This window comes from Catharus ustulatus, chromosome 13 (assembly GCF_009819885.2).
Source record: "Catharus ustulatus isolate bCatUst1 chromosome 13, bCatUst1.pri.v2, whole genome shotgun sequence".
Classification (NCBI taxonomy): domain Eukaryota; kingdom Metazoa; phylum Chordata; class Aves; order Passeriformes; family Turdidae; genus Catharus; species Catharus ustulatus.
Window position 1 is genome coordinate 20,390,245 of NC_046233.1, and position 25,259 is coordinate 20,415,503.

General features: G+C 49.0%; 2 protein-coding genes across 5 annotated transcripts in view; both read left to right on the plus strand.

Annotated features, from left to right (window-relative positions):
- The window catches only part of FAM120A (family with sequence similarity 120A), a 50,320-nt gene extending 48,012 nt beyond the window's left edge, over window positions 1–2,308 (plus strand). For all 3 annotated transcript variants that reach the window (XM_033071902.2, XM_033071901.2, XM_033071903.2), the window contains one exon: window positions 320–2,308. In XM_033071902.2, coding sequence (XP_032927793.1) covers window positions 320–631 — 312 coding nt within the window. In that variant the 3' untranslated portion in view covers window positions 632–2,308. The remainder of the gene's footprint in view (window positions 1–319) is intronic.
- Window positions 2,309–8,155: 5,847 nt separating this feature from the next.
- The window catches only part of PHF2 (PHD finger protein 2), a 61,014-nt gene continuing 43,910 nt past the window's right edge, over window positions 8,156–25,259 (plus strand). The window contains exon 1 of one of the 2 annotated variants that reach the window (XM_033071512.2): window positions 8,156–8,319. In XM_033071512.2, the coding sequence (XP_032927403.1) occupies window positions 8,222–8,319 (98 nt within the window). In that variant the 5' untranslated portion in view covers window positions 8,156–8,221. The remainder of the gene's footprint in view (window positions 8,320–25,259) is intronic. The other variant, XM_033071511.2, reaches the window with a different exon arrangement.

The window sequence follows — 25,259 nt, forward strand, 5'->3', positions numbered from 1 at the left end:
ATGAACCAAGGAGCAAAGTGCAGCTGTACATTGATTCTCACTTTCGGTGTTTCAGACATTTATATAGCTCTGATGTGGTGAAAGGAGGGCAACATCGAAGTTAGAAGTAAAGCATTTGCCCCGGGGGCATCAGAAGGCTCTGGGGAACACCGAAAATCCTCTCCGTGTATTTTGTGGGCCACTTCTTTGATATTTGGTGTTCACTCACGACCCTATGCCCTGCATGCTGCCTGTTGTAGTGTCCTTATATCAAACTGTACAATTATATACATTTTTAGCACTGGTCCTTCAGTAATTCTCTTCTTTTTTTAACAACTAGGGCAAACCTCCTTACGCTGCTTCAGCAGAAGAAGTAGCCAAAGAACTTAAGTCAAAATCCGAGGAATCTAAATCCTCACTTGTGTCTTCAGATGGATCCCTGGCTGAAAATGGAGTTGTGACTGAGGAAAAACCAGCTTCCCAGATGAATGGGAATACAGGAGACATCAGGGCTTCCAATCAGTCTGAAAGTGCCTTGAGTAATGACTCTAAAATGTGCAATACGAATCCTCACTTAAATGCACTAAATGCAGACAGTGTTTGCCATAAAGATGATGCTCTTGAGGCCACTGTCTTAAAAAAAGAAGAGTAAACTTATTTTTTATAGAGGGTGAAGGATGTTGGGAATGGTCAGGATTAGGAATATCTGGAAAGAAAGAGAGCCTACAGTTATGTACATTTTTTCCTTTCCGTAAGAGAAAAATGAGGACTTTGGAAATTCGGATCCCTCTTTGATGTCAGAGATTTAAACAACACATTTTTTTAGTTTTAACCAGTTGTAGTCAAAATGCTACAATAAAACAACAACAACAAAAAAAAAAAAAAAAAAAAAAAAGAATGAAGAGCATTTGACTCCCGCACTTAAAATGAAGTATACATAAAGTTTAAACTGGTTATGACAAAAGCTTGTAGTTTTGTTTTTTGAAATATAAAGAAAACAAATTTTGGCAGTCTTTAAGTATATATAGCTTAAAACTATAATTTTTAGTACTTGGCACCATATGTATGCCATTATATTTGATTTTGCATTACTGTGTCACAATAAAGCTTTCTTTAAGGCTTTGATTTCATGATTATGGGGGGAAAAAGGCACAACCACAGTTTTTTCTTTCTGAAATCTCATCACCGTTGCCGTGGTTCTTTTGTGTTAAAAATGTGCAAACTCTCGAAACTACCAATTCTCAGTAACACTGCAGTTCTGCTGAGTTCAATAGACATCATACATGTTACGAGCGAGTTAAACGGAGATAAACTTGAAATCATAGAAGATGCAAACGACCTTTCAAAACAAACACAATGTGTTGGGAAACTTTTTGTGACTAATACCATGCATCCGTGATCAATGAACTATGTGGTTTTGAATCAGACGTAGACCATTAGTACTACTATTTGAGCTAAACTTCTGCATGGTTCATGATTTTTAAAGTGTGTAGTTAATATTATGCATGTTATTGTCCTCTTTCTTCCATTCTTACAAGTACTGTGCCCATTTGCAAAACAAAAAAAAGCTAATAATCAGTAATAGTCCTATAAAAGATGTTAACTATGTTTAGTCATTGACTGATCTTGCTCTAACCTTAAAATTTTGTGATTATTGACCTCTGTTGCATTTATTCTAAAACTTAAAAAAAAAATTATCTAGCCGTTTTGAATATCAACGTTACCCTGGTGTACTCATTGCTGTATGCATTATTGTTCTCTGTTGCTGTTTTATGCCTTCATATTAGCAAATATGAAATTCTGTGAAAAACAAAAAAAAAAAAACGCTTTGATCTTCAAAAAAAAGTACCCCCCTTCTGTAGCAGGAAACAAATGGCTTGTTCTTGAGAACTTTCCCATCAAGAATTTAGTATAAGCAAATATACCTGTATCATTTTGATGTTTTTGTTAGTGTTTCCAAACTTAATGTACTTCAAAATCAGAATCATTTCTTTATATTCGTTTTCATATAATTCTCCTGATGCTCTTCATCACACATTAGTGATCAGAAATGAGGTGTAATTCCCCATTCCCTGCCCGCCAGAGCTAAGTAGGTATCTTAATGTAAGTTGAAGGGAGTTCTGCCCCAACTCATGGATTGTGCAAGAATGAACTACTGTTGGGTTTGGCTGGTTGTAGATGGATTGTGGTGTGGTGTCTTTGAAGGCTATTGAATGCAACTTACAGTGCTTAATAAAAATCTTTATTCTTTTAGTATAAAATACTGTATGCCTTTTTTGTCAAGTATTTTTTTAATTAACATGTAAATAAAAGTTTTTCCTATGCCCAAGTCAAGTGGTTGAGTTGCCAGGATCTGTGGTGTCCTCTTAAAAAAGGCAGAGGAGGGAAGCACGGCCTTTGGTTGTGGCTGCCCCTGGATCCCTGAAGTGTTGGATTTTGGGGCTTGGAGCACTCTGGGACAGTGGGAGGTGTCCCTAGCCATGGCAGGGGTGGCACTGGATGGGCTGTAAGGTCTCTTCCACCGAAACCATTCTGGGATTCTGTGATTCACTCACTGCTGGGGGACACCACACCTGGTTGGAGTCATGCCCTGGCTTTGCCGATGTGTGCAGCTCCTTTTAAATCTCACATGGTTGAAGAGATGCAAATAAGGCAGAAATAACGGGGGCAGTTGTTTAAAGAAAAAGAAAATCACAGGTGCTCACAGAGGTTGATGGGGGTGGGCAGTGCGTCTACAGAGCCGGGAACCAGTGAGTGTTACACAAGATCCAACTGAGAGAACACGAGGAGCTGCAGATCTACACATTGGTGTAAACTGGGGAGTTTTCTCCCCTGCCGTGCCTGTTCGCTCCACAGCCGCACTAGTGACAGCCCGGGCTGTGAACAGTGGAAACGACTCCCTCTGCCCTGCCCCGCAGCACAGCTGTGTTTTCCACAAGGGACAGCAGTCCCCTCTTTCCCGAGTCAGAGTCCCCTGCGGCAACTGGGAGGGGTGCCTGCCCTCCCTGTCCTATGCCAGCGCTTGTCTGCTCTGACAGCATTCCCACTTCCCAGTTCTTATGCAGCTGCAGGGCACCCCTTGTCCCAGTGCCCAAACTGGGAGCTGGCATGGAATAACCAGCACCAACAAACCCAAGGTGCGTGGGAGTGGTCCCGTGTGGCAGTGCCAGTCCCTGGCGTGGCTGCACTGCGAACGAGCCGGGACGGGTGGGCTGCGAGAGCTCAAGCGATATTCTGTGAACCTACAGCCTTGGGACGAGCACAGGGCTGGCTGCCTGCTGTCCCGAGCAGCTTCCCGCAGGAGAGATGGACTCAGCACTGACACAATCCTCTTACAGACTAAACTGACTCCAGGATCGGTGATCCTATAGAATGACGCTACTGCCTTGGCTTGCTCCTGAAGAACATCTTTGACACCTGAATTTAGGGATAGAAAGGAATGGAATGGAATTGAATGGCATGGAATAATAGAGTAATACAATTTCAGTTGAAAGTGACCCACAAGGATCATAGAGTCGAATTGCCTAATCCCTTCCAAGGCTGACCGAAAATTTAAGCTCATTATTAAGGACACTATTCAAATGCTCCTTGAACACTGACAGTTTGGGCCACCGACCCACTCCCACTCTCCAGGACCCTGATCCAGGGCCTGACCACCCTCTCGGTAAGGAAAGCCCCGGTGTGACCAGTGTCTCATTAACCAGCTCCAAGACAACAGTTAAACTGGGAGAATCCGCTCTTTGGGTGGGACGTGGGGCCACTGTCCGTTCTGTGCCACAAGCCACAGCATCGGCTCCTCCCTCGCTAACTGTCTGCGTTAACGAGCAGCGATGCTCGGTGTGTGCCGCAGCCGGCCCCCGGCAGTGCGCGCTGTACCCCGGCCTTCCCCGGTCCCCGCCAGGGCAAGGCTGGGCAGCGGCCGCGGGGCAGCTTTTGGGTCGGCGGAGCCCAGCGCAGGCGTCCCGGCGCGGTTTTGTTGTCGGCTCCCGCCTGCGAGGCGTGTCCCGGTAGCGGGGAGGGCAGCGGGGCAAGAAGGCCTGGCCACTGCTATCGCCATCGCCACTGCCACCGCGACCGCCATCGCTGTCGACGTCGACATCGCCGCTCCGCCCCTTCCTGCCCGGGGCCGGGGAGCGCTGCTGCGGCCCGGGATGCTCCCGGTCTGTGCTGGAGCCCCCGCTGGCTGCCAGGGGGCTGGGAGAAGCTCTGCCCGCGGCTGGGGCCGTTGTTCCTCTCAGTGAACAGCTCTGGTCACCCCTGCACGGAGCCCAGCGCCCGGTGCAGCCAGGAGGGGGAATGCGGAATGGGGAGTGGGGAATGGGATATGCAGCCATCCCTCCTGGGCTGGCATGAGATGGGGATGAGGCCGTGGCACATCCTTCAGTCCTGCCCGTGCCCAGGAGCACTGTTATCCAGCCCCGCAATTATCCAGCCCCATGGCAGATTGCAGTACCAGTGGTGGTGAGAGTCCGTGAGATCTTTTAGGTCGCACCCAAAGCCTGTAAAGTGAATCCAGTCTGGTCACACTGACCTGCCATGTACAGGCGGGTAGTACCCATTGGACAGAGATGGGATGAAGTGGGACAGTGTAGGATCTCAGAAGATAAGGGGCTAATAATAATGTGTGTGTCCAAAGCACTGATAGCTGGATAGCTGTGGAGCCATCCAAGGATTGTTGGTAATAACACCCCATTGGAAAAGAACAAGATGTGGCTGGAGAAGGGGTCATGCAGAGGGAAGGCAGCACTTTCCTGGGACAAACATCCTTGTTCCACTCTCTGGAGATATGCACAACACAGTCCAGTGCAAGCACAGAAATGAGGCTGAGGAGTGAGCATTGGCTCATGTCCTTCGAAGCCCTATGACTCATTTCCAGAAAGATCTGAAAGAATGGACAGGATGGGATGGGATGGGACGGGACGGGACGGGATGGGATGGGAGCAGAGGACTCATCTAACAGTGATTCTCCTGGCTCTTAACAGCTCTCAGCAAACAGAATAAAAGTTCTAAACACTTAGAAAATCTCTTTTACCTGGGAAATTCCTGGATGGTTTGAGTTTGGGAAAAGTGAACATTCTGATGTCTCAGGAAGTGTCCTGCTCCCTAGTGAGAGATGAAATTAGTGGGGATCAGTCTGAGGCAGCAACGGGCTCGTGTGTCTCCCTCTTCTATGCAGTTTTAGGCTAGAGAATGCTTGTAGCCCTGCATAGCCACGCTGTGAGGGGCTTTGCCCTCTGTTTGGGCCTGTGCCACTTTTTTCCAATTGGTTTAAAAATGCATACTAAAACTCACTTAGATGTTTCAAACAGTGAACTCTGTGATCAAATGATGTTTTGCTGAGGCACCTGGGCACTGCACCACTGCTCACCATCTCTTCCCAAGGGCAGCCAGGCACCTTCTGGATTGAGATGCTCATGGAAAGCTCAGGACAATGGGACAACCTCATCCATAAGTTTCTAAATCCACTAATTCCTTTTAAAACCATGAGTAAGATGTCTGAACTGCCAGCACAGCCTCTGCATTTCCGTGCAGTATCAGCTCCAGCATCCTCCAGCACAACTACAGATGGCCGAAGTGACTATGGCACTTGGCCGTATCTGTTGAAATGTGGACACTGTAAAAACGAGTAAAACCACAGACACACCACTCTGCTACTAGGTATGGCATCACTTGAGGGCTAGCAATGGGCAATGAAGAGTTGGACATGATTCCAGCCTGTAGGAGCACCTGGCTGCACTTAGGCATAGCCCTCCTGCCCTTTGTAGTGAGCACCAACTCCTCAGGGTATTCGGGCACAATAACACTGGAATTCGGGTGGTGCCTTGAAAATAAAGCTGTATGCATGGAGATGCTCATGAGACTGAGGAAAGGGGATGAGAAAAATTCTTCACAGCCGATACAGGCTGGGTGAGCAAAGCCCATAAACAACTGGAAGAGGGAACGTAGGCACAGAAAGTGGTGTGGAGGAGCTGCTTCAGGGAATAGTTACTTTGTTTGGAAAAGGCCTCCAAGATCATGGATCCACCTGCTGCTTCCATGCTCCATAACATAACTACACTGGTTTCAGGAAGAGAGGGAGGCCCTTCAGGTTGCAGCTGCCATTGTGTAGGGAGTGCAGAGGCACAAAGGCCACTGTCCTCGTGACCATCCTCTACCAAAGGACATCCCAGTCTCTAGAGGCCCTGAGCTGAGTGGTGCTGAGAGATGTCCTTGGCATCGAGGAGCAGTGTAAAGGTGTAAAGGTGTCTGCAGCTCTGTGATGGCTCCCAAGCTGTTCTGACCCATCCTGCTTTACTCCCAGGACTCCTTCTTCTACTTTCTGGCTGAAGCTCTGAACATTAAAGCCATGATCAATAGATTTAACCTTAAAGAGGGCTGGTTTTAGGGAGCAGGTTCTTACGTAGTGCATTTTGATGAAGATAACAGGTCCCTTGGTACACTTTGAGACACTTGAAAGCACTGACAGTTTAGGATACAGGCCTGGGACCTCCCACTGTGTCACTGCATTTCCAGCTGTGTCAGAGGCCACCTGTAGTGGGGCTGAGTGTGTCACTCACATACAGCCCTGTGTGTTACAGTCCTGCCTGTGGCATATACATGCAATGGGCAAAGGGAATGATCCTGACAGCCCCTCTTCAGCCGTTCAACATCTGCCTCTGTAAAAAAACTTGGAACTGAAGTTTTTTGGCTTCATGAATTACCCTTATCCTCCACAGGTAATTCTGAGGGGTTTTGCAGACAGATGAAAAGAGTCTCAGAAATGCCAGTTTTAGTTTTTTGCTCAAAGACAAATTCCCTGCCACACCACCAAATGTAATGGATTCAAAATGCTGAATCCATTGCAGAAAAATTAACATCCCACATTATTTGGGAGGCCCTTTGTGACCTCTCTGTAGGAAGCTCTCGCTCCTCCAGGGGAAGGTGCCACTCACCTTTGAACACTCTGGGGATAGAAGTCATTCCAAAAGCCCCCAGCCCATTTGTTTAACCCCTGTCAGAGCCTTGGCATGCCACGGCAGCAAGGTTCTGCATCCTCAGCCCTGGCACACACTCCATGGTTCCTCTTTGGCCTCTGTGTGGGAGGAGGTCGGTGGGGCTGTGCAGTGTTGGGGTACATGGTCAATCAGTGCCTTAGCATCCCCCCACAGCCCAGATGCTGCTGTGATCTGGTTCTTGGTGGGTGTTTATTACCATCCCTGTGGTGTCACAGCAGGGAAAGGGCTGCTGTGAGCAGAGGTGGTGACTTTAAAAGCAGAAATCATACAAATAGAGAATCACAGGGTGCTTTGAGCTGGAGGCAACCTTAAAGACCATCTCGTTCCAGTAAACCTCCCAGGTGGTTAAACCCCCACTAAGATCGTGTTACCGAATAGAAAGAAGCTCGTTCTTTCGGGTTCTTTACATGTGAACCAGCCGCAGTGTGTACCTGTTTGCCCCCATCCGCACACCCAGCCGGGCCTTGTTCCCGCGGGTCGCCCCGCACTTGCGGTCACTTCTCCGGGATTCCTCTCCCTTGGGGCGACCCAGAGCTCCCCGCTCCTGCGAGCACCCGGCTCCCCGCTCGGGCTCTGCCCGCTGCCGCAGACATCCCCGGGCGCCCCAAGCGGGGTCTCCCCGTTCCCGCAGCCCCCGAGCGCTCCCCGCTCCCGGTCTCCCCCGTACCGCCCCCCAGGCCCCCCCGGCGGGGCGGGCGGGGGCGCTCGGGCTGGGCAGCTCCCTCCCGGCAGGCGGGGGTTAACAAAAACACGCGTTTTCCGCCGAGCCCCCGCCGCGCCCCGGCCCCGACCGGGGAGTCCCGCTCCGCCGCGATCCGCTCCGCCCGGCCCGGCCCCGCTTCCTCCGGGCTGACGCAAGGCCGGGCCCGCCGGGGAGGCCGCGGCAGGCTGTCACCAGGGGGCACCGCCGCGATCGCCGAGCACCGGGAATCACCATCCTGGAGGGACAACAACAACAACAACAACAGAGAGCCCCGGCCCGCGGCGCCGGTGGGCGGCGGGACCTGGCCATGGCCCCCGGCTCCGGGCAGCGCTTCCCTGTCCTCCGGCACCGCTCGCCCGCCCCTCTGGAGCCCTAAATCCACTATCGCGGTTTTATAACGTTTTTTATTATTTCGTATTATTTCTGTTTTTGCGCTCTCCCCTTCCTCCCCCGTGTCTCCCCCTTCCGCGCCTCGGCCCCGCCGCGCTCCGCTCCGCTCGGCCGGGCGGGCGGGCGGCCGCGAGCGGAGTGGATCGGCGCGAACATGGCGACGGTGCCCGTCTATTGCATCTGCCGGCTGCCCTACGACGTGACCCGCTTCATGATCGAGTGCGACGCCTGCAAGGACTGGTTCCACGGCAGGTAACGCACCGCGCCCGGCACCCCGGCCCCGGCCCCGCCGCCCCCGGCGCTCCTGCCGCCGCGCTCCCTCCCGCAGGCCTTCCCGGAGCGGCGAAGGAGGAGCCGCGCTCCCAGGCGCCGCTCCCGCGCTCCCCGCGCGCTGGTTTTGTGTGTTTTGTGGGTTTGGGGCTGGATTCCCGACACAAAGCTGCTCCCCCCGCGGTGACACCGGAGCCCCGGGCTGGCGGGAGCCATTGTGCGCGCCCGGGGAGGGGATGGGGCCGCCCCGCGCCGCCAGCCCGCGGCTCCGCGCCGCGTCCCTCCCGGAGTCGGGCCCGGGGCGGGCGGCGCGGGGCCGCGGCGGCTGCGGGGCTCGGCCGCGCTGTCAGCGGGCTCGGCCCCCGCGCCTCGGCCTCCCGCCCGGGCAGGGCTCGGGCACCTTGGCCGCGGGGTGTTCCCCGGTGACAGGGCGGCCATGGCCAGGGAGGGCCGGGGGCTGCGGGGAACGCCCGCCCTGGCAGCCCCTCGGCGCCGGGGCCGGGCGGGGCGGGGGGAGCGGCCGTGGAGCCCTCGCTGGCGCAGCGCCCGCCCCGGGCCCCGCCGGGCAGCGCCCCCGCCCCGGGGGACCCCCGCGCACCCCCGGCCCTGACCGAAGCCGGGGCCTGCCGTGGCGGGGCCGCGGGCAGGGGAGCGGCGGGGGAGGCCGGGCGGGGCGGTGGACTCGGCTTTTCGGCTGGTTTCTCCCCAAAGCGCCTCCGGGCGCGCAGACAATGGACGGCCGCGGCGGAGTTGGGGCGGGCGGCGGAACTTCGGTGGCGCCTGGTGTGATGGGGGCGAGGGCGGCGACTGGGGACCGAGAACCTCAATAGCCACCGCACCGGCCGGGCAGCCGTGCCGGGGACCGGGGTCACCAGGCGAAGGGGAGTGAGTACACGCGGGGACAGTCCCCCGACAGGACTCCTCGCTCCCTTCGGATGTGACTGAGGAGGAGGATAGAGGGTCAGCGGCATCGCAGCAATTCCCCAGGAGTGATTGAAGTGTAAAAAGTGCAAATAAAATCAGGTAAATCACCTGGATGAGCGCTTTTTACGACAGGGGTCCGGTCAGGTTAGGCTGTCGCTCTTTCATCGGAGCCAGCGCCCAGCAGTGTCTCCAAACAGCTGAGGAGGAGGCGGAGGCGAAAGGCTCTGCCTGATGCGGCTCACGGATGCCCGAGCGGGACCTGGGGTATCCGCGGATCTTCCATGTGCGGGATGAACTATTCAAGACGCTTTACCGTGGTATTAGGAATGATGTTCTGCCGTTTATTTTAGAGGCGGGTGGAAACAGGACGGTAAATACAGAAACAGGCAGTCCTAGTGCTAGTGCTGGCAGAAGGGTGCTCCTCACGTGTGGTCCGGGACAGGAGGCTCGCAGGACTCGCGGTGGCTGTGCCAGCGGGGACTCGGGCACAGATGGTGAGGTGAGGCTGGGGAGAAACCTCAAGCAAAGTTTAAGGACGTGAAAAAAAGTAAGATTTTCAGGCAAAGTGATGTCGGAGTGGATTCCTGAAGAATAAACCGTGAAAGGAGTTAAGGTGTCTGCGCAGGATGGTGAATTTCCATTGCAACTGATGAAGAGGGGTTGCCTGTAGCTGATCAAGCAAATGATCGTGTAGGCAGCTCAGGGTCAATAGCACAAGGAAAGGTGTTTAATTTTGTGGCATAAAGGGTAGAATTGATTTGTAGCGCTGCTGGGTTGGACTATATCCTTAGATTATGGTAGTGCCCAGAGGCTGATTTTAGAGAAAGAAAACTGAGGAGGGTTTCACTTCTTACAGTGTCAAAATCTGAGATAATTGTATCAGAGACGTTCACGGAGTGTTAGAGGCAAACGGCTTATCTATTATACTGTTTGCTTTTCTTGGTAATATGCAAGCAAATAAATAGAAAAAAAAAAAATCAGGATTTAGTTGTATGAAATCGTGTCTGTCCTGGACACTCAAAGCGCTCATGTTAATGTTTATACGGAACTGCAACAAAAATATTCAATGTTATATAGTACTGCAACCAAAAATACAATGTTACATAGGTGTGGCAACCAAACATGAACCAGTATGCCAGGCTGTACAGTGCTCAGGAGGCTTGCACAGTGTTTTAATCATACTTCTGTTTCTTTTTAACATCATGTACAGTGTGCAATTCACAAAGAAAAAGGTGTCAGTTTTGGTTTGGTTTTGTAGAACCAGATCAGTTGTTTTCATTTTTCCCTTCTGTCAGGAGTTCCCAAATATTTGAAAGAAATATTTTTTCATGGGTTTATCCCTGCAGCAGTCACAGTCTTCCTTTCATCTAAGGCTGGGCAGCATCTCTGTGGCAACTTCAGCAGTTCTGATGGCAAATTGGTATTTTCAAAGTATCTGAAGTGTGTTAAACTTATCTGATGTAGTTTAGAATTTGGACACAGGGCAGTGGAGCCCTCTCCACATATGTGACAAATGCACTGGGGATCCTTGGACACTGCTGAAGTGTGCTGAGCCATGGAGCTATTGGTGTGCTCTGTGACTCCATGTGAGGTTTGATCATTCCCGTTCTGTCTGTTTGCCTGAGCTGCTCCAGACAAGCAGCTTCCAGCTCTCTGGAAAGGACAGAAGTGATCTTAGAGGCAAAGGACAATAATGCCAAAGTGGGCATGGAGCTGTTTGACTCCTCTTTATGTGCAGGTTGTGTGTTCTTTGGTGAGGCTGTTTAGGCTGACACACCTCAGTGCTCTGCAGGTGGCTGAGCAGCCATCCTGCTGAATCCCCTCTCCCCTTGGGTCCCATCCTGGTGTTGTTCTGCCTGGTACCAGGTCTGCAGGCAGCAGGGACAGCTCAGCATGGGAGCTGGCTCTTTGAAGAAGACCAGGAAGGGAGGAGGAAGAGGGAGTGGTCTTGATGTGTGAACAAGCTGAGACTCAGCAGGTGCCATGGGTCACTCTGTTGCCTCAAGGGTAGGCCTGGCTGGACAGAAAGGTTGGTGCCAGCTGTGTCACAGGCCTGGGCCAGGGTCCCTGGGCCAGCCGCGTGCTGCTCGGGCACAGGGGATTTGGGACAAGGGGATTCAGCTGCGTGGTGTGAGGAGCTTTGCCTTTTCCGCAGCTTGCAGGTGATGCTGCTGGCTGTCCATGCCCAGTGACACTGTGCTGCCCTGCAGGGACACCCTCCATTCCCCCGTCCTGGGAGCAGGGATGGGCTTGCTGGCAAGTTACTGGGGGCTGGAAAAAGTCTCTGACTTTTGGCAGGTCTCCAAGTGTCTCATCTGCAATGGAAACGTTACAGAACCTTGTATCCAAGACAAGACAAGTCTTTTTGTACCAGTTTGTTCAACTAGAAATCTGTGCGAGGTTACTCATTACACTTGTAGGTGAGGGGAGGTAAACTATTCATTTTCTCTGCAGTATTTTGTTACCTGTTCTTATAACCTGCACCTGGTGCTGTAGAGTGGGATCGTGCTCTCTAAATGAAATAACAAGTATTGATTTTATTACCTTGTGTATATTTAAACTTTGAACCTTCTTGCTCCAGGCCCAGCAGTGGTCAATAACTTAGTAAAAGGTTTAGTTAACTAAAAGCAGCTCGTGCAGTTATCAGAGCAGCCTAAAGTGGTGGTGGGAGTTACTCAGGATGCCCTGGCACACAGAATGAACATGGCTGGGTTAAGAAAAGCACTTCTCTGTTGCACTGCAAAGCTAAACCCTGTGTGTGGGCAGATTTTGTGTTTATAACAGAGCATTCATCATTTTCCCTTTCAAAAACAGGTCTGGTTTTCATGGCAGCATCTAGTTCCACTCTTTTACCCAGGCTTATCACTAGCTATGGGCAAATTTGGCTAAAATTTGAAGATGAGGATAATCCTAAATCTAGCATGCTATTTGCTTTGGTTTCATCACAGCAGAAGGAATCCCTGAGGTTAATTGTGATGTGTCCAGAACTACAGTAATTTCATGATTATAAGCCGCACCATTTTGACTAAAATTTTGCTCCCACCCTGGAAATGCGGCTTACACTCAGGAGTGGCCAATGTGTGAAAAATTTTCTGAAATTTCCAACCCTGGAAGTGCCAGCCAGGGTGCTGAGCCGAGCACCTGCCAGTAAAAGCCCAGATTTCGTGATTGTAACTAATTGGTTACTCTATTGCGTGACGGGTGCAGGCGGGCTCCGTGCCGGCGGTGCGGGGGCAGGCTCCCTCCTTCAGGCAGCACAGCCCGGGGGAGAGGCGGGGGCTCCGTGCTGCCATCCCCGCGGCTCGGGGAGGAGGCGGGGGCTCCCTCCTGCTGGCCCTGCAGCTCGGGGGGGAGGTGGGGGCTCCTGCCCCCACCTGCCACCGCAGGAGCGAGGGGACTCCTTCCCCTCCTGCCGCCGCAGGAGCGGGCGGGCTCTGTCCTCGCCTGCCGCCGCGGGGCAGCGCCAGGCTAGGGTGAGCGAACCTGGCGGCAGCGGCAGCCGGCCCCATGCAGCCCTGCCGAGTTGGGCCACCTGGCCCCGTCGGCAGCCCCGAGCGGGCCAAGCCCGCATGGCCCAAGCCAAGCCAGCAAACCCTGCCATGTCGCGGTCCTGTTACTATTTGGCAACTTTGTTGCACACGGGTCCTCGCTGCGAATGACAGAGCGGCTTATACTCAGGTGCGGCTTATTTATGGACAAAGAACGAAATGTGGCCGACACCCGGAGATGCGACTTATACTCAGTGCGGCTTGTATTCATGAAATTGCTGTATTTCCTTTCATGTGCCGAGTTCTGATAGGGCCAAGCTGTGTAAGTTTTTCAAATAAATAAAAATCTCAGATTATTTCAATTTTTCCTGCAGAGTTAGTTGACATGACAGACTCCATTTTTCTGGGAGCCTGCCCACAACAGGTATCATGAACGAGCAATGCTAATGCCTGTACTAGAATGGTTTAGAAAATCCAAGTCTAATTAGTACCAAGAGTGTGGAAAGGCCTACATGAACATTGTCTGGCCTTCTGGTACCTGAGAGTCAGTATAGATCACAGAAGATTTTGGATATAGAGATTCTTCTAATTCTTGAAGACTTTAGCCAGATTTTATCTCTGAAAGGATTAAATATTAGAAATGTTAAACAAAATTCATGTTTAATTAAAAAGAGAGAAATACTGTGGTTTAATAAGTACTCTCCAGCAGCCCAAGGCTTTAGCTGCACTGTTTTGTGAGCAGTCCTGTGAACGCTAAGTACCTGTTGAGTTCAGCACTAGTGGGATGGCAGCCTTACCAGCCATGTCACAACAAAGAAATGAGTTCTGCAAGCAAAGGAGAACTTTCTCCTTAGTGCTGAGTAGCTCCATAATAAAGGAACTTGGTAAAGATGTCTTGACAAAAATTATCAAAGGATATGGAGAGATACTGGTGAAGAGAAAAAATGTTATACAATCACTATAAGGCTTTCCAAAACTCAGAGGACACCATCTTTAAAATTACCTTAATGGATTTTCTTCATTCTGACCAGTATAAATTTTGTAGTAGTAGTGTAGTATATCTACACCGAAAACTGAGCATGTGCTGGTGCCCAGATAGCCCTCTCCTGAATGGGGGCAGCCCTCTCTTGTATGGCAGCTGTAGGTCAACAGTTCTCAAAATATTTTATTAAAACACAGTTTGTGGCATTAAAACTATCCTAGAAAGGTGCTCTTTAACAGTACTGGAGGTTTGTTTGTGCTACAGGTGAGCTGATGCTTTGGGATCATGTGGGTTTTTCATAGTGACCATGTCATGCATCTTATTAGTGACTGATAACACTGTAATGTGGGTGTACATTTGCAAATCTTACACTGGCTGACTGATACCAGTAGTAATTCCTGATAAAAAATGTGCCTGGTCACAGTGTCACAGTCCATTTTACAACTTCAGGCATGGCTATTTTTGGATGTTACCTGGCTGTTGCATCCAAATGCCTCTGATATGCAATGTAATGCCAATGACAATGTGTTTGGCAAATCTCACCAGGTGTCTTGTATAGATCTTTCCTGGGGCATTGGTCCCCCACCCTGTGTGATAGCTGAGCATCTTTTCCCCAGAAGGGCACTCTCTGAGGGAAGGGGTGTCCTGGGGGCCGTGGTCTCTGGCAGAGTGGTGTGATCAGTTTGCAACATCTTGAGGCAAATGTCTTCAAGTTGTGCCAGGGGAAGTTTACATTTGGTATAGGGGAAAATTTCTGCATCAAAAGGGTTGTCATTCCTGCCACGCTCCATCCAGGGCAGTGGTGGAGTCAGCATCCCCGGATGGATTTAAGAGAGGTGTAGTCTGGGGACATGGGTTAGTGGTGCCCTTGGCAGTGCTGTGGGGATGGCTGCACCTGATGATTTTAAGGTTTTTCCAACCCAAATGATTCCACAATTTTGTGATCTCCTGCTTTGTTCTGGTGCTTGGTGCTTTCCAGCACCGGGACCACAGCCTGGGGTGCCAGGGATGAATATTTTCTCCCAGGCTTGGAGAGTGCAAATCCCTCCTTGTTGTACTCTCCTGGGTCTTTGGAAGAGCTGTTGGAAGAGGCTGACAACGTGTGCAGGACTCCCAGCCAGCAGCCCATGGAGGAGTTCCTTCTTCTTTTCCTCTCAGCTACATCCCCAAAAACTGACAGGTGCTGCTTCTCCAGGTGAGGCCAGGGCTTAGTCCTGTGCTTACAGGCAGAACAGGAGTGAGGACACTGAGTTTCCCTGGGTGTAATTGTGTTTAGCTTCCCAGCTAACCAGGATAGGCTTCTTCTGGGATAGTCAGCAATTTTTAGTGCTTCATCCATTATTTTTTGCAAGAAGTCAAGACAAGCAAAAAGTTAAGCAATAGTATATTTTGACAGAAAAAAATAAACCAGAATTGCAGAAACAAAGATATTTTAAATTTTCCTGTTTGCCATTGTCAGCCCAGTAATCTGGAACTATGTGAGAGCTGCCTTATTGTTTTTATGAAATTGCTCATGGATTTCATTGTGTTTTCTTCTTTTAGCAAAATACACGGTACGTTTAGTCTCGGAAAGACCATTTCACCTCATCTGGCAGACTGGAAGGATGTAACAATTGAAAAAAAGTGAAATATTTCTGCTAGAGAACAGTAGCTGTTATTTTTTGTTAAACCTCCATTTTTGCCGTTAACATCTCAATGAAAGGGAATGGAAATATGAAAATTGGCTGGAATGCTGTTCCTGTGCCATGTGTGCTGTGTTGTCCCTTGTGTCAGCAGCACACGGAACAGCCAAGGATCCTTGTGCAGGAGCACAGTTCTCACAGCAAGGTTGTGAGTGAGATTTATTGAGCATCTCAGCAAAGCCTCTTGGTCAGAGCAGGTGGGGGAGGGAAAAGGGCTTGCAGTGCTGTTGCTGCTGGGCCTGTGTGTTTACAGGGACAGTGTCTCCTGGATCACCATACTATCCACTTGGGGTTTCCTCTCCATTCGTGATCTCTAAGTACCCTGAAATACAATAGCTGCAGTTAATAAAGAATGTGGAGGGTATCTAGTATACTCTTAACTTATTTAGCCAAAAGGAGCAGTTTACTGGTCAGGAGCATGACCACTGGGACCCCCAGCTCCTTACAGGCCATGGGAACAGCATATGAACAACATCTGAGCTCTTTCACCTCCCAGAAATGTTTGCCAGGGAGTTAAAGAACTGAGGAGTCCTCCTGGTTACCTAAATGAAAAGATATTGCGCAAAGAATGGTAAACATGTGGAGCTGTTAAGTCTTTTGTTCCATGGCCACTTCAGAAATCCAAGTCACAGAGGTGCCATCAGAAGCCACAAGCCCCCCAGAGAGCCCAGGGGCCGCCTCTCACCAGCCTCTACTCTCTCATCCCTGCTTAGTACTGCTCTGCAGCTGGTTGCTGATAAGGGATTCGTCATTCCAAAGGCTTGACTAATTCCTGCTCTGGTTTTGCCTCTCAATGAAACTTCACCCTGAAAGATGTAAAGGTGGGTAGAACATGTGAAAGAGGGTTGAAAAAGGTGAGGATGGCATTTCTTTTCAGACATGGGGCTTGTTCTAAAAGGGGTGGATTTGCTCTTGTTGAGATGGCTGAGGAGTTCTTAAAACACTCAGATGTGTTCTGAGAAGATCTGAATTCACAGCTTTTACTGCTGAAGTGGTTCTTGGCAGTATTTGGAGTTCTTATCCACCAACTCTTTTGCATCAGGACAAACACACTGGTCAAATGAAAGCACAGCTGTTCTTGAGGGAAAGTCAACAAATCCACTAATGAGTTGTCCCAATGGTTTATTAGTTCATTACTGGAAAAAATCATGTGCATTTCCAATCCAAGTTTGCTTATTTTCAGTTTCCAAGTTCTGTAGTATTGCATTAGTGAAGAGCCTCTTTCTTACTGAGGTGTTTCTGTCAATGTTTTGATGTACTTCTGCTCAAGTCATCTTCTTTAATTGTGAGACGATAAAATTGTTCATCTGGGTTCGGCTGAAATAGTAGAACCTTTCTTCTACAGTCCAAGAAATACTCTTAATTTTCTAGTTCTGTACAGGGACCTTTTAAATTTGACCATGTTTCAGTGAATATTTTTCCCATCTCTTCTACTCCGCATTCAAGTTTCTCTTTTTCTTTGTTTATATTTGCATCAACTTATCAGACAAATGTTGGTTATCTGCATTAAGCTTGTAAAGGAGCCAGATATGGCTGCACTGTTACTTTTAAAGCAGTCTGGTTTTGAAATTGGGTTTCTGCCTTTGGAATTGGCTCATGAATAACAGCAGAATGCCTCCGCCTTGTTCTGAGTTGGAGCAAGAAAAAACCTCTCCAGTCTGCTGAACTAGCGCTGATAAGTCAAAGTGCTGAAGGACCAAGGAAAGCAGAAAGAAACATGTAACAGTTCCTCAAAAAGAATTTTTTAGACTATTGCATGGAACTGTGACAAATTTCAGCCTGGTGGAATCACAAGGCACTGCAGTGGGTGCACACCAGCTCCTGTTGAGGAATCCTGCCCATGGTGCTGTCCTTCCAGCACTCACGGAACAGACTCCACACCAACCAGGGCAGAAGCACCTCATGCCCTGAAACCATCACTCCCAGCTTCACCGGCACACCCCCTGCTCTGCCTGCACTGCTGCACCCCCTGCTCACCTCTCTGCTCTGCCTGCACTGCTGCACCCCCTGCTCACCTCTCTGCTCTGCCTGCACTGCTGCATCCCCTGCTCACCTCTCTGCTCGCCTCTCTGCTCACCCTTTGCTCAGCTTGCACCGCTGCACCCCCTGCTCACCTCTCTGCTCACCCCTCTGCTCACCTCTCTGCTTTGCCTGCACTGCTGCACCCCGTGCCCCCAGCTCCAGGTGCTGCGGAAGGAATGGGTGTGTGTCGATGTATGCAGCAATGTCCTTAGAAATCGAGGATTGCTGGAAGGTGTGGGAGTAAAACTGCAGGGCACTATGAGCAATACCGGGGGTGAAACGCAGCTGTGGGTGGAAAACTGTTACTATTCCTGATACTGCTTTTAAATCACAGTCTGGAGGAGACAGCGCGAGGCTCGGCGTGTCAGGACACTTCGCTGGGAATGGATGGAGAGGGCTCTCAAGGACTTGGATACATTATTTTCCTTCATTCTTTGGACACAGAGTTGCACAGGACTGTTACAAACTGAGCAAATGCTTCTGAGGCATCCCAGCCCCGCTCCTGGGCTTCGCAGGACCATTCTCCCGCAGCGCTGCCAGTGCCCACAGCATTCTCCGATTTTATCAAGTTTTACCCTCTTCTCGACACGGCACCAGACTCACCAGAGAACAGGATAATTTTACCCAAACACCTGTAAAAGGCAGAGTGCTGAGGCTGGCTGTACAGTGGTGATTCCTGCTCACCTTAATATCTCAGGTACCTCCGAGGTGCGGGTGTGATCTGCTGTGTGCTCCGCCTGCACGTTCACTGCTCCCCATAAGCAGTGCACAGGGAATGTGGTGATATTCCTTGGGTTTGCAGGCTGGACACAGCCCACTGCCCCTGTGGGATGCTGTGGGTGTTACTGCAAAGTGGGAGTTCATGTTTCAGATTCCCTTGTGACATTTCAGACTGCATGGAGAGGGGAGTAGGTAAGGAAGTGGGTGCTGTGAGTGACAGCAACAGGGAGGAGATGCTGTAAAGAGCAGTCCTGCACCAAGGGTGGTACTGGGCAGAGTGTTCTGCTCCCAGTTGCCATCTGGGGCTGCCCTGAACTGGTGTTGGCTGCTACCTAAATCCCGTATACGATTTATGTCCCTTTTTACTGTACTGCTAATTTTTTCCATTTAAAAAATGCTGAACTGAAGTAGTTGCTGGAATTCAGTTACAATCTTATTTGAAAAATACCCAAAGAGCAGGAAATGAGCTGGAGCTGGGGCTGTTCCCTAATGCTTCCAAAGCAAGGGGCTGTGGGAAATGATCTATTCGGCATGTCACTTGCAATCAGAACTACTGTTGCGTGTAGTGTTCAGTGACAAGCCAAGCCTTAATATTTTAAAGTTCTCAAACCTAAGCTTTTTCCATGGAGGCTTTCTGCAGGGAGGGTGGGCAGGTTCTGTTGTTCAGTTGGGAGTTTTTTTGGTTGCTTGGGACTTTTTATGTAGAACAAGCAGAAGTGTTGTTTTATGCTTTGGTGCTAGGAAGTTTTTCAGATACAAAGCACTCACAAATGTTCTTCAGAATAATTGTTTCTGCTTTTTTGTGATGTGAAAGTTTGAGATTTGAGGAAGAAAGATGTGTGTCAAGGAGGTGTTTCTGAAGAGCACTTACCCAGAATCTTGCAGTGAGTGGGAGCAGAGCCCGTCTGGCTACCTGCAGTCTCAGCCTGAACCTGCTGGCTGCTGCTGCTACCTTTTCATTGTTCCTTCTGAATTTCATTTTTCTTTGCATTCTTGGAGATCTGAAATCCCTCTCAGAGCAGAACTGATTGCTTTAACTGCAAACCATGCTGATGGGGAGGCTTAGTGGCACTGGCCTGCTGGCATTCCAGGTCCTGCTTATGCCAAGGGGCTTCAGGGAGGCAGAAATGTCCCAGAAAATGTCACAGTGTTTTTTTTTAAAGAAGGAGTGTCTTGTGGAACACATCCTGCATGGGCTGGAAGGGTTCAGTCAGTTGAAGTTCTCCTTTTGAGAAGAGCAAGGCTGAGGTCTGATTTTATGTTGAAAAGTCACAAGCAGTGAAACAATATTAACACTTCATGTCGTGTTTGTAAAAAGGCAAGATAAGTATCTGGAGAAAAATAGGAAATTTATGACTTCCCATAGAATTTCAGAATCATTTGGGTTGGGAGGGACCTTAAACCTCACCCTGCTCCAGCCTCCTGTCCGAGTGCAGTGATGTGCAGATGCCTGAATAAGCTGAAGAAAAGCGCACTTTACATCAGCACCACACCTAACAAACAACCTGCAATCCCCACTGGTAACTCACTGCTACTGGCACTGGGTTTCATTGGGTATTTTATTTTGAGCTGTTATTGCTCCTCTGCTGTTCAAAATCATGGGTGATGAAGAAATATGTTGGGGTTTCCCTGTCAGTTACCAGGTGGAGCAAATCCTTACATGGACACGAAGGACACCATTTCATAGCAGCCCAATGCCCTGTCTGGATGCCTGATCTGAGGACACTCAAGTGGTTTATGGCTGTTGCTACCATGGTTTTCTTTCTAAACATGCAGATTCTCTTTCTTTCCCTGTGAAGGATGTTATCCATCATTCCTACATCCCATGCCATGTGCTGTGTCAAAGGATAGCATGGACCTTCTCCACCATGGCTGTCTTCAGCAGTGGGGCAGTGCTGAGCACACTGTGGGCAGGGACCCTGTGCTGTCACCTGGATTAGTGATTGTGGAGATGAGCCGGCTGGAGAATGGCATGGGAAGAACATGCAGAGCACAGCATGGATGTATATGGAGACCTATAAAGCCAGTTTGCATCTTGAAATAGGAATAAAATGTGATAAAGCTGTAATTAGGTCATTTGATTTTTGATATTAATCTTTTGAAAACGTATTTGAAATGCTGAAAAGATACAAGAGGAGGTTATACATCTCAACAAGAGGAACAATCAAGAATGATTTGGAGGTTCTGTTAATAATTTATCATTCTTTAATTGTGTGGTTGCTGGGTTTAATACTGTAAGTTCTTTGTAAATATGCCAGTGAAAATTATTCTGTTCCTTCTCCCCCCTTGTACTGTCAGCTCATTTTGGAGCTTCCTCTGTGAGTGTTGCAGCTGGTTCAGAGTGTTTGCCATAAAAAACAGAGCATGGGAAGGTAATGTCGGGGTACTATTTGGATTGCCATGTGTTTATATATTTATCTATATCTATGAAGAATGGTCCTGTGAAAAAGGACAACCAACCATTGACCAGCATTTTTAGCGAGATCTGAGCACGCTTATGCAAATTACAGTGATGTAACCTCAGATTTAAAAGTAAGTTATATAAATGGGTGTCACAATTAAAGCAAATCAAACACACACAGTACTCAGATTTGTATTAATGTGTATAAATATATACATGCATGTATAAGTAAATACACGAGTACAAGTAGTTGTTACTGGACAAAAATTAATATGTCTGGGGCTTTGCTACTGCTTATTTTATTTGCATTTATCTGTCATTTAGTCAGACACATACGTTGCCCATCTCTAGCCTGCTTCTCCCATATGTGTGGCTGTGGATATGACACACAGGAAGAGCAGATCCTTGATGTGGTCAAGAAGGGTGATGAAAGAACATGTTGCTCCGAGTATTGTGGCTTTTGGAGGAAAAGTCACAAAATCAAAAATTCCAGAGCAACCCATTGGTTGCAGATGTGAGTTTGTAGCAGTCCAGTATTACAGGGGTTTGTTGAGTTGTAGGTGCTACACAGCTGGTATTACAGCAGAGGTATTTATTTACAGTAATGTTCCTGTTGGAGGGAGAAATGGAACGATGGGATCAGGGCAAGGCTGTGGTCAGTTTGGAAGGGTTTTACACAATGGTTGATTTCCTGGTGTGTATGTGCCCATTTTTAAAGGTAATTCCTAGAATTGCAGAGGGCAAGACATAAAGGATATATTTTACCAAGCAGTGCTTGGTAAACACAGGTTTGTATTACAGCACAGCTGATTCTGGCTCCTGCTCCTCAGGGCTTGCATTTAGCCCAGCTTTTGGGGTTCCTTCTGCTGTGAGGCTCTCCCAGGAAAGTGGGAGAGCTGCTTGGCCACTTGGGGGGTGCTGTTCCTGACAGAGATGCTTTTAATCTTCAAATCCTTGGGCCAGCAAAGAAAAGCTGAGGTTAAACCCAGTGCATTCACAGTGCTGCTTGCTGCCATGTTAGACTGGTGGCTGTCAGCGCTCACTTGGACCAGTCTGCCATGGGAGTTGGCTCTGTTGGTCTATAGGGTCTGGACATGTCCTGGTTAGAGAGCTGGCAGTGTCCACCCTCCTCATCCCTTGTGGATGTGTGATGTTATACAGAACCTTGAAATGGAGACCTTGTTCTGTAGGGTCTCAAGGAACTGAGCAGTGAGCCCTGGCTGATTTTGGGGGTTCTGACTTCCGGCTTTGAATAACAGATTTGTTCTAGTTAGGCCACATAACAGTGTGATGCTAACAAAGACTTGGGCTGTGCAGTAGGTAGGTGCAGGTTGCTGCAGTCTAGCAGCTTCATTTATTTCTGTTTGGATGGTTTCTTTTTTCCGAGATGAGAAAAAAAATTTCTTTTATACAATGTCACCAGTTAGTTTTTGCTGAGGAACAAAAAGCACGTGCTAATAGTAGATATTTTTGCAAAGTAGTTAGACCTGTGCTTGGGCAGAAGGCACCCTGTGAGAGAAAACACACGAAGGCTGGATTGCAGCACTTCTTTGTGGAGGAGGATTTGTGCTGGGTTTGTACAAGGCTGGTCTGACAATGGGCTGTTCCTAGGGGCTGCCTCCTGGAGCTCTTCATGGAGCAGTGATCAACAGCTGAGGTGACACATTGCATGAGGAAGAACTGCTGAGACACTAATATCACAGAATTTTGTTGGTCATACAGTAATTCAAGGATTATTTTCCCTGAGACAATTCTCCTTCCTACTCTTTTCTGCACTGGAGAGAATACAGCCTGTGGTTTCTAAAATGCTCATGAAAATCTGTCCATTCCCAGGATCTTTTGCTTACTGTTGTGCTTGCCTCAGTGTATGTGAGAGAATACACTCTATCACTCCATCCCTCAGTTATGTGAAGCAGATAAACAAGGATTTATTTGATCAACCCAGCACTAATTCCGTAGAGAAGTTTTGCGGTATGTTTGGAGATAGAAGAAGAGGCTTTTAGGGATCTGGAGTGCTGCCTATGCAGACTGGGACGAGCTGGGAGCCGGAGGGAGGAAGGGTAAAGGGCAGTTTTATGCATGAGTCCACTTTCTGGTGTATGGCCATTAACCTGGCACAGCGTGTACACCCAGGTAGAGCCTCAGGCAGGACTCTTCCTGCAAGTGCCCTTTGCTCTGTAAAGCTGTCAGTGACTTCAGCATGAAAACCTCAGTGTCCAGTGTTTAGATCTCAGCCATGGGGAAGCTCTGTGTGAGAGGTTATTCTGCTGGCAGAGGCTCTGGTTAGGAGTGTCCTGTGAGGATGACGGGTCTGAGGACATGGAGCCTGTAGGGTGAATGTCAGGCTCATGGAGCAAATTGGCAACAACCCCCAGCTCTACTGACTCCATCAGGGCATGGAGCTGCTGCTCTCCTTAGGATGGAGCAGAAAGGGTTTAGGGCACTTGAGGACATGAATTACTGGTGGTATTGGTAGTACTGGGGAATGGTTGGATTCCATGTCCTTCAAATTCTTCTCCAATGTGAGTGATTCTGTGATTCTGTCATTCTGCTGGGCCAAGAGTTCTGTGTGGGTCATGGATGAGGGGCTGCTGTGTTGGTCATAGGGCTGAGTACCTCAGGCTGGGGAGATGAGCTGTGGGGATGGGTCCCTGCACTGTACCTGGCTGTGGCTGTGCAGGGGGAGCCAGGACATGCTGCCTGCTTTGTTTCTGAATTCTGCAGAGTGTCTGTTCAGGTGTATCTGTTTAAAACTGTGTAGAAGCAGAGCAGAGTGCTGCCACGCCGAGTGGGATGGATGTTGCAGCTCTGAGGTTCTTGGCTGACACCTGTGTGTCAGTTGCAGATGAAACAGAAACCATACAGAGAACAGAAGGTGTCTGCTGGAAGGAGTGAGAGAGAGGAAGAAAGCAGCAGAGGCAAGACATATGCAGACCAGTTCACTTTTCACACCTGCAGTCTGTTGGCTCAGCCCTTGGGGCAGGAGCTCCATCGCCCTCGCAGAACCCTTTGGGGCAGGGCTGGGATGTGCTGGGGTGCTCTGGAGGGCTGCACAGTGATGTTGTCTGCTTTCTTACCTTCCCCTGCTCCCAGGCCAGGATGAGCCCTTCTTGTTCCCTGAAGTTGCAGTTGGCCACCCAGTCTGAAAAAATTTTGGATGTGGCCATATTCCTTTGTGGACCAGTTACACAAGGAATAAATAAGACCTAAGAGAATGATTTTGAGGAGAGGTTATTTTTGTTCTATTTGTTTAGTGAACTTCTTGACCTTTTGGGTTTAATTTGGGCTTGGCAATTTTTTCCTTCAATTTTGTTTTATTCCTGCTTTTTGCCACTCTTTTTTCTCTGGTTCTCTCCCTCTTGGCTTTTTTCCCCATCTGCTTTTGGGAAACCCAGTGATGACGAGGAGAACAAACATCAGGGCAGCTATAATCACACAGGGCTGAGCTGCTTCTCTGCTGGGCAGGCAGAGAGCAACAGCAGCAGCACCTTGCCATAGTAGTGCATCCACAGATGTCCTGTGCTCAGCTCAGGTACTTCATGTGGCAGAGGATGGGGCTGGCATGGCATGAGACATTCTCTCAGTCAGTGGTGAAGTTGTTCACCTCTTCAAGGTGTTGCCTCTGAGGTCATCAAGATGACAGGCATTGCAGTTGGCTGGAATTGTGTGATTGATTGTTGGGGTCAGTCTCTAAGTCTTTAATTATTTTAAATTATATGACATCAAGATTGAATCAAATTTTGAGTTGACATAAAATAATTAGGGGGAAAAGAGTCTCATCTAGCACTTTTCAGCCATGTGTGTTTCATGAGAGAGTCATCTGCCAGCACTAGGGATCAGGAGAGCTGGGCTTCATTTTTGAAGCAGGGTGTATTTCCTTGCTCTGTACATTCCCTTAGTGAGAAGAGGTTGTTGGAAAATATAATTCGTTCTAAATTAAGCAGTAATTCTCCTTCAAATTATATCTTAATAAAAAAGAGAACATCTTGGGCAGTATCTGATTTAGGCACACTGCATTTTAAATCTGTCCTAATTATAGTGCTCATCGCTTAACATTCATTTAATGAAGATCCTCATTTATAAGGACAAGGTTGGCAAATAGGAATTAATGCCATTATAACCCATGAGTCTCCCAAAGGAAACAAATCAAAAGCTCTGTGAAGGAAATGAAACCTTATTATTTATAGCAAGGCAAAGCACAGAGTCACCAGTCATACCTTTGAGTATCTGGCTCAGGGGCTGCAGCAGATGTGGTCTGGAAAGAACAGTGGAGGAGTCCCCAGTCCAAGGCACCTGTCTTGTAGGTGGACCTTGGTTTTGTTTTGGTCTCAGTTTCTGATTCAAGACCAGAGCTCCTCTCATCAGCCCCAGAAATAACCACAGTGGTTCATCAAGACCCAAAAATAAGGCTGGAAGAAAGACATCCCAGTTGTCTCTGTAGATCTGGAATGTTGTGGATGCAGGTCTCTGCTGCTGTTATTTCATCTCATGCAGTCAAGAACTGCTTAATTTGAAGGAGTACTGTCAGATTGTCTTCATGAGTGTTGATTTCAATACACACAAGAGGTGGATGGTTCCACTGGCTCCTTAAAAACCTTGGTCACCCTGAGCAATGTTTCAGTGGTGGAGTTCAAGTGATGGCAGTGAGAGTTATATGCCAACCTAAGAGCCCTTAGGGCAATGCAGACTTGCACAGGCCCCTG